The sequence below is a fragment of the Schistocerca serialis genome, chromosome 3, assembly GCF_023864345.2.
Source record: "Schistocerca serialis cubense isolate TAMUIC-IGC-003099 chromosome 3, iqSchSeri2.2, whole genome shotgun sequence".
NCBI lineage: Eukaryota > Metazoa > Arthropoda > Insecta > Orthoptera > Acrididae > Schistocerca > Schistocerca serialis.
The window spans coordinates 661,984,316-661,997,528 of record NC_064640.1 but is presented as its reverse complement, the minus strand read 5'-3'; the positions used below and the strand labels follow the sequence as shown (position 1 = coordinate 661,997,528).

At 38.2% G+C, this 13,213-nt stretch overlaps 1 protein-coding gene across 1 annotated transcript in view; it reads right to left on the bottom strand.

The window, feature by feature from the left end:
- The window catches only part of LOC126470543 (target of rapamycin complex 2 subunit MAPKAP1), a 116,011-nt gene that overhangs the window by 13,548 nt on the left and 89,250 nt on the right, over nucleotides 1–13,213 (bottom strand). Inside the window, exon 8 of the mRNA XM_050098474.1 lies at nucleotides 3,864–3,989. Coding sequence (XP_049954431.1) covers nucleotides 3,864–3,989 — 126 coding nt within the window. The remainder of the gene's footprint in view (nucleotides 1–3,863; nucleotides 3,990–13,213) is intronic.

The window sequence follows — 13,213 nt, the reverse complement described above, 5'->3', positions numbered from 1 at the left end:
CTGTCAGCCCAATGAAGATGAATCATAAGAATTTACTTGATTTGTATATTCTTTATTGATAGTAGCACCAGAGAATCCACTGGGTTAATCTAGTTCATTGGAACTGAGAATTTTTCAATGCTTTATAGCTCCAGTTTGAATAACTATAGTGTAACAAGGACAAGTTTTTTTTTTAATTCCTACTTGATGACTGTTTTAAGTTTCAACAAGCTGCATTGTTGGTTGCAGAATTATGTACAACTGCAAAATTCCACGATGAATCGTATCCAGCCTACTGAAATTCTGGCGATTACAATCAAATAAGCAGCTTCATCAACAAAGCTGTTACAGTATTGAAAGGATTATCACCTTAAATGAAAAAATTACAAGTTCGGAAACCATTATGGCATATTAAATCCACTGGGAAAACAAGGACCTGCAGAAGAAACAGGTGCAGAAGCATGAGTATCATGAATAGGCTGATGGTATCACTAGTTCCCTCTAGCTCCTGATTGTTAAGTTAATATACATTTTGTGAAAAATGCTGTGGGACTTGTCCTTTCAGAAAAGGTTGCTACTGTTGTAAATATGTTGGCATTCTGATCTGGTTGACTTGGCAAGTGATTTTGCTTTTTAATGTTTCGTGTTTCAGTGCTCTGATTTGGAAAGTGATGTAAGTATCCTCATTGAAATCTTTTACTGAAGTACTCAATGCATGGACTTTTCCCTGTATCTAGAGCCTCAAATTTTTCATTAAGAACCGTACATACTTATCTCTAGGCAATAACCATGGTATTGGGATCTTTGAGTACGACTGTAGTCATCACAGAGCAACGGCCATTCCTGTGTTAAAGTAATTAATTCCTCTGTGTCTGTTTCAACATCCATTCTTTCACAAAAGCACCATGCACAAAATAAATAATACAAGTGTAAGAGCAAACTGCTTAGTGTACAGCTTTATCACTTGGTGTGAAGATAGCCACTTGTCCAATGTAGGCAGAAATGGCTGTCTGCCATATGGTGGCCAACCTCCAATTCACAAGGCACAGAGAGATATGATTGGCAAACAGCACTTACAGTGTTGTGGCCACTTGCTGTAGCATGTGAAAACCTCCATTTAATGCTGTGGGTTATCAAAAAGCCAGCAATCTGCCATATCACAGAAACTGTAGTGCATGGAACAGTATTTTTGATGAAGAATGGAATTAAGGAAATAGAGACTTACTGACAGTGTCAACTTGGCCTGATCCAGACACATACTGTATGCAGGAAAGAAAACATGGTGAGTGACAAAATGCATATGGTACTTCAAGTCACTTCTGATTTTGGCCACTGACCAGAAGAAATTGGAGGTATGCAAAAACTACTGAGTTAGCACTAACTGCATTTGGGGAAAAAGATGAGCAAGTGATAAAATGTTTCCATCACTCCAAATCAGCCAAGATAACGAATGAGAGGTATATGAAAACTACCAACTCAACCCAAACTGAAAAACTGTGTGCAGGGAGATTATACGCGAGTAATTAAATTTTTCAGGCAGTAACGAAATGGTACTTTGAGTCTCGCAGCGTATTTGTTACTCATTGATGAATATATACTCATTAACAAATATGTACACTATCCAGCTGCTCTAGCTCAGACCTCATCTACATCTACATTCCTAATCTGCAAGCATAGTGCATGGCATATGTTACACGAAGTTCAAGCAGAGATTCAACAATGGAACGCTAAGTGTTAAATGTACATTGCACGCCGGAACTACACTATGAAACTTCCCTAACCTAGTAGCACAATGGCAAAAACAGACAATCTCTGTATGAAATATATAACAAGAAAACTTGTGACAGTGTGCCTGAAAACTTTTCATATCTTGCACAAAATTTCCACAAATTATATTGCGTGGTCTTTCAGGTACAATGGTTCTGAGTTTAGTTTGCTTATTTCCTGAAGAAGACTGACTACTAAGGGAATCCAATGTAAGATATGACTCGATACATCTACATCTACATCTACATTTATACTCCGCAAGCCACCCAACGGTGTGTGGCGGAGGGCACTTTACGTGCCACTGTCATTACCTCCCTTTCCTGCTCCAGTCGCGTATGGTTCGCGGGAAGAACGACTGTCTGAAAGCCTCCGTGCGCGCTCTAATCTCTCTAATTTTACATTCGTGATCTCCTCGGGAGGTATAAGTAGGGGGAAGCAATATATTCGAAACCTCATCCAGAAACGCACCCTCTCGAAACCTGGCAAGCAAGCTACACCGCGATGCAGAGCGCCTCTTTTGCAGAGTCTGCCACTTCAGTTTATTAAACACCTCCGTAACGCTATCACGGTTACCAAATAACCCTGTGACGAAACGCGCTGCTCTTCTTTGGATCTTCTCTATCTCCTCCGTCAAACCGATCTGGTACAGATCCCACACTGATGAGCAATACTCAAGTATAGGTCGAACGAGTGTTTTGTAAGCCACCTCCTTTGTTGATGGACTACATTTTCTAAGCACTCTCCCAAGGAATCAACCTTGTACCCGCCTTACCAACAATTAATTTTATATGATCATTCCACTTCAAATCGCTCCGCACGCATACTCCCAGATATTTTACAGAAGTAACTGCTACCAGTGTTTGTTCCGCTATCATATAATCATACAATAAAGGATCCTTCTTTCTATGTATTCGCAATACATTACATTTGTCTATGTTAAGGGTCAGTTGCCACTCCCTGCACCAAGCGCCTATCTGCTGCAGATCTTCCTGCATTTCGCTACAATTTTCTAATGCTGCAACTTCTCTGTATACTACAGCATCATCCGCGAAAAGCCGCATGGAACTTCCGACACTATCTACTAGGTCATTTATATATACTGTGAAATCAATGGTCCCATAACACTCCCCTGTGGCACGCCAGATGTTACTTAAACGTCTGTAGATGTCTCTCCATTGATAACAACATGCTGTGTTCTGTTTGCTAAAAACTCTTCAATCCAGCCACACAGCTGGTCTGATATTCCGTAGGCTCTTACTTTGTTTATCAGGCGACAGTGCGGAACTGTATCGAACGCCTTCCGGAAGTCAAGAAAAATAGCATCTACCTGGGAGCCTGTATCTAATATTTTCTGGGTCTCATGAACAAATAAAGCGAGTTGGGTCTCACACGATCGCTGTTTCCGGAATCCATGTTGATTTCTACATAGTAGATTCTGGGTTTCCAAAAACGACATGATACTCGAGCAAAAAACATGTTCTAAAATTCTACAACAGATCGACGTCAGAGATATAGGTCTATAGTTTTGCGCATCTGCTCGACGACCCTTCTTGAAGACTGGGACTATCTGTGCTCTTTTCCAATCATTTGGAACCCTCCGTTCCTCTAGAGACTTGCGGTACACGGCTGTTAGAAGGGGGGCCATGTCAGGATCATTGAGTGGGTTTATATAACTCTGGCACAACTATAAACTGCTTCAGAAAGTGGAAGACTGAACCTTTGAAATAGCGTGTCAACTGTTAGAAAGAGCCTGCTACTATAGCACCATTTTAAACAGATAACATTTAGCTTAACATTACATGATACAAAGAGGACAAAACTGTAAATGAACAGCAACAACATAATTAGTTCCAATAAAATTATACACAATTTTGTAAATAAACGTAGGTTCAAACAAAATCCTATGACTTAGTTTAAGTTGTGCACCTACTGACCTATGGATGGATGGTACTGAAACAAGATGATAAAAATCTGAAAATTATTAAAAAGCTATACCAGTTTTAACAAGTATTCATAACAAATCAACTGTGAGCTTATGGAAGGAACTTTCCCAGGCTGTATAACTCTGTAAGAGATTATTAGTTATATGGACAACATGTTAACAAAGACAAACATACCTAGAAGAATTTCTGTTTTTGTCAGTTTGTTGATGATGTACAAACGATATGATTGATACAATGGTGCTTCCATAGCTGTCATGTGGTTTCTCATTCTCTGACAATCTTCAGCATCTTGTGACAATACTAGAAAACAGAGAACTTCAAATTAATTACTATCCAGTGACTCATAAATAAAAGAAAATTACCTAAACACATAGCCCACTTGAAAGAATCCTATAATAGGTCCGAAAATTCAGTGCTACATTTTAATTTTTTGAAAACAAAATTATTGTTAGACTCTTGAGCAGTATGACAACAAAAGTTGGACTAACAATAGGTATTCGACTATATTTTATCCTTAACTGCCCATTCTTTAAGCTATTGGGATGGTACATAAGTTCATAGCATTTTTCCATAAGTTTAATAAACACAACACATACACATAACACAGACTTTCATCATCAATAATAATGTCCACTATTTACAACAGTCCGCAAATGCTGGAGTTACTTTTCAGTTCCACGACTTTCGAAATCTTGTGGTTTTCAGGTGAAGAACTCACCAAGCCACATTTAAAGTGCATTTTCCTCTTGAAATGTTGTATGAGACAGAGTGGAAAAAATGAAACACTGAGGGTGATACATCAGGTGAATAAGGTGGGTGTGGAACGATTTCTCAACCCAAATTATGTACAGTGTTTTTTGTCAGTCTAGCAGAATGCGGGCAGGTATTATCGTGGAGTAGCAGTGCTTCACACAGTCTTGAATTTCTGCAAGATATCTCGTCTATTGACAGTGACGGTTACACCACAGGGAAGCAATTTGTAGTACATCACGACATCGCTCTTCCACCAGATGTGTGACATCATCATTTGTGCACAGGTCTTTAGCCGTAAGTCTTGGTATGAGGAGCTGCTGCTTTGTTTGGGCCCTACCATTCCTTTCTTTTCCTTTTGCTAGCATAAACAACCATTTCTTGTCACAAGTAATGAAATAAGATAGAAATGGTCAGTGTTGTTCACAAACCCATTGATGATGAGCAAGCAGAGATGCACATACGACCACCCATTGATTTTTGTGATTTTGACTTAGAGCGTGCAGTACTCATACACCAAATTCTTGAACATTCCTCCCCATTGCATACAAATGTCGCACAATGGTGGAAGGATCAAAGTTCATCACATTTTCAAGTTCTTGAGTATACTGATGTTGATCATTGTGGATTAATGCATTTAAGTGATACTCCTCAAACCCCAAAGGTCTTTCTGAACACAGAGTATCACTAACATCAAAACAATTCTCCTTAAAATGGGAAAACCAGTTTCTTGCCATGCTCTGTCCAGTGGCATTATCCCCATACAGGGTGCAAATGATTTTTGCTATCTCCACTGCTGTCATACCTCTAGTGAACTCAAACAGAAAAATACGTTGGAAATGTTGTGGTTTCTCCATGTGACACTCCATTTTCTAGTGGCTGTACCGCCACTAACTATCTTCAAATGACAACATGTACTCTAAAATAGCAATGTCACTCTACAAATAAAAAATGACAGTCAAAAATAAACCCATAGCAGCAGGAGTACCAACAAACAAAACAGCTATGAACTTATGCACCAACCTAATACAAATAGTTTTGAGCAACAAGTCTAACATACATGAAGAGTGATACTGAAGTATATAATCTATCACACTTATTAAAATTTACATGAAAATATAAATTAATTAGATCCTTATTATAAAATTTTATATTAATAAAAGTAAAATTAACTGCAAATGAAGCTTGCACAAAACATCACAAAAAAGGAAAATACAATGCTCTATTGACCTTGATATGAATGGTGGCCACATGTGATCTCATGACATAGACAAGTAGAACGTAGTATTTCAGAACTACGATGAAAATTTGGAAAGATGATGGTGGTAGAGTATACACAAGGAAACTCAATTAATAAATTGTTCAATGCCACACAACAGTTCATCAAACTGACCATTCACAAGAAAAAATTGAACTAACTTCTGAAGCAGCATCCTGTTCAGAAGATGAACACATTACCTTTAAGTGAATGAGCCTTTGCCAAATTAAAAACTCTCACATAACCATATTTGTAGTTGGAAGGTAGATAGCTTGCAACATGAAAAATGAAAGCTGTTGTAACTTTTGCATTGAATGACTTTGTGTTATAAAAGAGAAGGGGCTGTTCTGTCCCATATATATTGAACGACATGGTGCTTGTTTTGGAAAGAGTATGAAGTATCTTGAATAAATGTGTGTAATGATGATGCATTATTGTAAAAAATTCTCATAATACTGTCACTATAAACATTTTCTCCAAGAAATCATTTGACTGTTGACAATTCATTATGGATACTCAGAAAAACATTATTACATGGAAAAAACACATTATTTTCCACTTGTTTGACCATCTATTTTTGCAACCAAGGTTTCAGTTCATTAGCCCATTGTTTAGTATAATAACCCAAAACCCAGTAAGCAAAAATAAATAATCAATGAAATAAGTGGCAAAAATGTAGTTTCTAATATCCAATCAGTTATTATTAAAATAATAATAAAACACACACACACCTGAGCATACACTCAACCCTCCCCCCCCCCCCAAAAAAAAACCACACCCACACACACACACACACACACACACACACACACACACACAAAAATTAAATTCACTTAAACTTCAAGTGAGAATTATTCAGAACATATAGTCAATCTACAAACTCAAGAGCAAGGAAGTAAGTCCCTGTTTTATGAAGCAACACCCACTGCACTGCTAGATGGAAACGGATTCTTAGTCACCCTGTACAGCAGTTATACCTTTCTTCCAGGAAAGGCCACTTCCCTCGTCAACAGTGCTCTTTAGCTTTCATATAGATTATATCTTCAAGATGACAAGAAGATATCAAGAAATGTGTAATGACCGAATCATGAAGAGCTGCCCGAAAAATTTAAAAAATCACCTAGGTATGAAAAGTAACAGTAAACCCTGATAACTTAGAAAGAGACACAGTGCTAGTCACTTTCATCAGTTCAGTAGGAGGTCACACGCATTAAGAGACCAATGATTTCATGCTCACTGATTGAGAATTGAACGCAAAAAAGCGACACATTCATGTGTCAGTCATACAGCTCCAAATGCAGTACATTGAGGCCATCAAATGTCAAGCAAGGCAGACTTCCAAATTACAGCAAAGTTTCACCCAGCCAGCACCTCGGATGAGCAACAGCCAACAGCAGAAACTAAGTGAGTTAAGAAATATGCTCAATTCAGCTTGTAGACTAAAAAGGATTTGTAAAACTTGCCTGTATGTACCTCTGGACTGTGTTTAGTGGTTTCTTTTGTACATCTGCATACACATACCTGTTTCTGTTTGTCACTTCCATTCCAACATGCAACTAAACATAAGGGACCAATGAGAGACATAGAAACTGGATCCGTTCCATGATTTGCAGTATGAAATACCATATAGTTCTGCGTGTACACTATCCCAAATACAGTAATGTGAGAGTCATGTGGCTGTTTGTTCTTGTAACTGGTTAATAATCTACATCTACATGATTACTCTGCAATTCACCTTTAAGTGACTGGCAGAGCATTCTTCGAACCACCTTAAGACTATTTCTTTGCCGTTCCACACACTCTTTTTTAGCTTGAGCCAATCGCCACCTCATTCCTTACACATGCATGCAGGCCGGAGATGGGTGACCTCAAATCCCGCACCACCTCTCAACTGGCCATGAGCTTCAAAGTAAGCATGTTGTGACCCACATCGGGTTACAACATATAAACAGACGTCAGATGTTGGACCCATTCTGAGGCAGATCAGGCATATACAGGAAAGTTATACAATTACTTTTTAGTGACAAACTTAACAGAGTATAATTCTCAACTCGCACAGTTTCTGGTGTTGCCTGCTGGTCATCTGAGGCACTGGGTGGGTCAAACTTCACTGCTGGTTGGAACTCTGTCTTGCTTGACATATGGTGACCTATATAGTCTGCATTTGGAGCTGCTTGCTTACAGATTGTGCCCCACTTTTGTATTCAGTTCACAATCAGCGAGTGTGAAACCAATGGTTTCTTAAGGTGTATGACCTCCTACTGAACTGATGAAAGCGACTCCCACTGTCTCGCCATCTAAGTTACCAGGCTTTACAGTTAATATTCATACCTAGGCTTTTTTCCTGGCACCCCTTGACGAATCGGTCATTACAAGTGCCACACCCATGAACCAGTGAATGATTATGGAGTTACCAAATATTGCCTGTGATGTAGCAAAGTCTGATCAACACAAGCAGCATTAACAATGCATTTCACAACTAATACAATACACTGCTTGAATGGATCTGGACACATCACACTGCTACAGAAACTGCTTAGTCAGCCTTCAGATATGCAGGGTGGCTAAGTGCTAAAATAAAATAAAATAAAATAAAAAAGCTAAATAAATATCCCAGTGAGCTTTATTGTAACTACGGCCAGAAGATAAAGCACAGCCAGAAATAATGTTGAGGTGTATTGATGGTAATCTACATCGTAATTTTATAAGCAGGAGGCTTGAACGGTCCTCTTCTGCAGAAGCTGTTGTAATTATTTTAATTTTTTATCTTAATTGGAAAATTCATTCATGAGATTTTTTTATATACCTACAAAACATTGCCAGTGGTCCACTTTAAATATTAAAAGTAGATAAAACTTTAAGTCTATAATAATCAAAGGAACAAAAACACAGGTGACCAGATCTATGATAAAAGGAATTATTTAAAGGTCTACACATTAACAGAAAGTAATGTACAACATTTTTAAATGTCCAAACAGATGTATCACGAGACCCAGCCGGATAGCCATTTGTGTTAAAATGTCACTTTCGCACCAGGGAAGTGTGCTGGCCCCAGATCAAATCTGTCTGGAAGATTAATGATGAGCGTCAGTGTGAAGGCCAACATGATTTCCCAAATCTCACTACGTGAATACCAGCCTGGTACCAAAGTCCTGCCTCAGTTACATGATTCACAAACATTTACAAAACTTCCACTCACTTTAACATGAATAACACTATTTGCAGACAGTTGAGGTACAGATATTCCATCACTGGGGAGTAACTGGGTGGCAACAGGCAGGGCATCCAGCCACCACTTAAATTAATCATGCAAAGCCATTAATAACCATGTCGACTCTGTGCTGATGTTGGACAAAGGCAGAAGAAGAAGAGAAATTTATTAGAAGATTCCATGTGAAGGTGTAGTGAAATCACATTCTGTTGTAAACTGTATTTCTTATTTTCCTGCCCATCATAGTGCCTACACATTTCCTGTGAAAATAACCCCCCAACCACTTAAGCAGATGTTAGTGAAACATAATGTTGATGTTGTCATGTGAAGCTCCATCTCAAGTCATGAAACAGGTGCTTTTTTATGTGTTAACTTCATTTGATTATGCATGGCAAAAGGAAAATATATTCAAGGACATAAATAGTGACTCCATTAGCAGTGATGCACAATTTTTGGTTAGATGATAATGAGGAGGAGAAAAAGGAAAGAAATCAGTTATGGCCTTGTTTAAGAAACCACCAAGTGATTCAGGGAACTTGCTGGAACAACTTTAGGGTGACTGGATAGTCAGCATGCAGAATAAAAGCACGAAAAGACTAAGTCATATACTCCAACCCCTATCACATTATCCACACTATTATCTGCATGCAAGCCTTTATTTCAATAAGGAAATAGCATACACACAATTTCATATTAACTCTTGAGTGTTGTTGCCTGATGAAGTTCAGCATTGCATTCATTTTGATATTTCTACCTCTAGTTTCAATCCTTTACTTTTTTAATGTTATGTCATTGCACAAACTTGGTCCCCTCACTAACATTAACATTTCTCTTAACAGATAAATAACCTCTGCTGACTAACTTAGCCAGCAAAATACACATATAATAAATCACAAACACTACACCACAAAATAAGATCACACCCCTATATTGTGAAAAAATATAGTCTCTTCCAGTGTTATAGAAACCATGTAGCTATTTCTGGCAATGAAATGTACATCTCCAAGTTGCAGACCTGCATTTCGAATACCACAGACTGTATTGGCACTATCCAACATTACCACAGAAACAGAGTAGTTGGTGCAACATTACCTTTGATGGATGTGGTGTCACTACTCAACTATTGCTGATCCCCACACACACCCACTGACAGGATTATGCCAGATTTCAGTATATAAGCTGGTGCAGGGCCAGTTTCACTATCTGTTCTCCATGTGTTATGAGGCAGGTAATGAAATGCGCACTGTGAGTGTTACTGTACTGGCTATAGTGTTATTATGGTGAACTATAGCTTTAATATATGGAACTCTGGCATGACTTGGACCAGACTTTGCTTGAGAATACAGACCTAATCTAGCTTACACTGTTCCAGAAACATCTTGTACATGTATCTCGTGCTGCGAATAAACATCGTTGTGTGTGTGAGTAGAATGCCTTTTAACCAAACTGATCCTATAGGTGATTTGAGTAAATGTAAAAATCAACCACAAAAATACGATGCTGTTGTTTTTTATTTCTCTTTGTAGATTATATTCAATTTATTTTTATGCAGTTTCATTTCTTTTTATTGCTTCCCAGTCGCTGTATGTGAGTATATTATGTTGTCCAACATTTTCCATTTGCCTTTGCATACATCCATCTGTGTACACTTTGATTATGCCTTACGATGATAAAACAGATTTAAAAATGTAGTTTGGTCCACATTTCGTTCTGTTTCCCAGTAAATCTAGAATAATACCGAGTCTCTCTATTATGCAAGACAGGAAACCTCTACTCACACAGCTGATAACAGTAATTAAATCTGGACCAGTGGCAGCCCATAGTTAAAGGTTCTGGAGCAGAGTGCCCCAAAAGATATATTAAAATATAGTTTTCAATAATATGGTACATAATTTAAATTAGCACAAAGCAATAATTTCAACCTGGATTCAAATTATGACACTCAACTTCTTTTTATCTGTTGATACCAAGTGACTTTTTTGAACGCGTAGTAGCTAGCCTTTATGCTGCACTTTGAAATGTCGGTTAACTCCATTTATTGAAGGAAGGAAGAAAGATTAAAATTTAATGTCCTGTCAACAATGAGATCATTACAGACCAAGCACTGGCTCAGATTAGGGAAGGATGGGGAAAGGAAATTGGCTGTGCTTTTTTCAAAAAAAAACAATCCTGGCACTTGTCTTAACTGATTTAGGGAAATTATGGAAAACCAAAATCTGGATGGCCAGACATGGATTTGAACTGTTTCTCTCCCAAATCTGTGTATCGTAGGTTTATCGATGCAGTTCTATGAAGTACAGTTACTACGACAGTGAAGTCTAGGGAGTCATACCATCCTCAAAATGATTTTCACAATCCACTACTTCCCTTTTGAATCTGTCTCTGCAGCTCTCTATTATGCTTTGATGTTTTATTAATCAACATATAATATTATATTTTGATACTGTTACCAATACTTTCTGTTTCTGGCATTGGCAAGTCTGCCAATTGTAGTAAAGGAACACCAAGATTGTAAATTTCTTGCTACAACATAGTAGTCGCCGGAGTCTCCACCTAGCACGAGTTTCACAAATAATTAGATGAAATTAGGGCATGAACAAGTGCTGTCACTTTCAGATGTTAATAAGATTGATGCTTGTTAACACTATTTGCTTGAGAAACCGCATTATTTAAAATAAATTTTATGCAATGTGTGCATCAGATAGAACAGTCAAAACCATGTATTTTGAGATATAATAGAAGGGGACCAGAAAATTGGCAGGACTCTCCACCACTTGAGGATCTGCACACATTGGTAACAATTTCCAACCTTCCACAGGATGAAAATCATGAGCTGCATCTTGTTGCACCAAGTGCCACTATGATCTGTTTTCTTGTGGATCTCAAATACTTTTGATGTTAAATGCTAGTCCATACAGCACAAGCAAAGGTAATGGAACAAAGCATGTGTGGAACACACAGCACGCCATAAACTTGACGCACTATAAGCAGCTGCCACCGTGTGGCAAGCATTGACACTTTAGCCTCAGCATACAAAATTTTGCTGCATTATGCGATTTGCTTATCAATCAGTAAGCTTTTCATCAAAAGTGAGAAGAAGAAACCTAACTGATTTTTAAAACAGAGAACTGTATTCATCATTTGAAAGTGTGGAAATGGATTGCAAAATCTGATGAATGTCAATGGGGTTGGGTCGTTTGGGGGAAAGAGACCAAACAGCGAGGTCATCGGTCTCATCGGATTAGGGAAGGAAGTCGCCCGTGCCCTTTCAAAGGAACCATCCTGGCATTTGCCTGGAGCGATTTAGGGAAATCACGGAAAACCTAAATCAGGATGGCCGGACGCAGGATTGAACTGTCGTCCTCCCGAATGTGAGTCCAGTGTGCTAACCACTGCGCCACCTCGCTTGGTATGAATGTCAATGAAATAGTGAGAAATTTTTGTGAATGGCATAGCTGTTTGTACATGTGATATTCATAGCACATTTTTTCCAACTTTCAGACAAAAGTAAAGGGTAGTTATATGTTGACAGCTACCTTAAGTTGTCAATGTAACATGCTATTCAGAACTACAAAATGGATAAAATATTATGCAGTCATAAAACATGTTTATTTTAAAATGAGAGCTTATGACCAGATACGAAGTAAATTTAAGGGCGTTCATATGGATGCCAGCACACAAAACCATTCATAACTGAACAAATAAATTTAAAGTTCTTTGAACAAGCATAAAACTGAGTCAGGATGACAAACTGAGGTTCCTTTTGAAGAAAGAACTGATAATCAAGAAAGGACCCATTTGTGTTTGGTAATGGTGAAGCAGCAACATGCAAACAGCCCCCTCCCCCCCCCCCTCTCCCTGCCCCCCCCCACCCACACACACACACACACACACACACACACACACACACACACACACACACACACACACAAATTATTCCCCGTGTAATGTTTCTTTGTTTGCTAATTTTAAAAAAATTGCACCAAGCATAAAGGGAAGAAATCTTTCTCATATGGAGAACCTATATGAGCTGTAAATGGGAACCATAATATTCAAATATCTTCCCTGTTGGAATAAGAAGGACAGCAGTCTTGCTAGGCCAATATATTGTAATCAGTTTAAACAAGTAATAAATTATCTTGGTTTCTGCAACATACCCAGTTGCCCTACAGTTGTAAAGGGGTGGTAGGTGTTACAAGATTGGCAAAACAGTAAAAAAAAAAAATAATAATAATAACAAAAAAAAAAAAACAGCAAAACATCCAAAAACAATGTGCATTTAACTGACTCCATACTGAAGGTGAT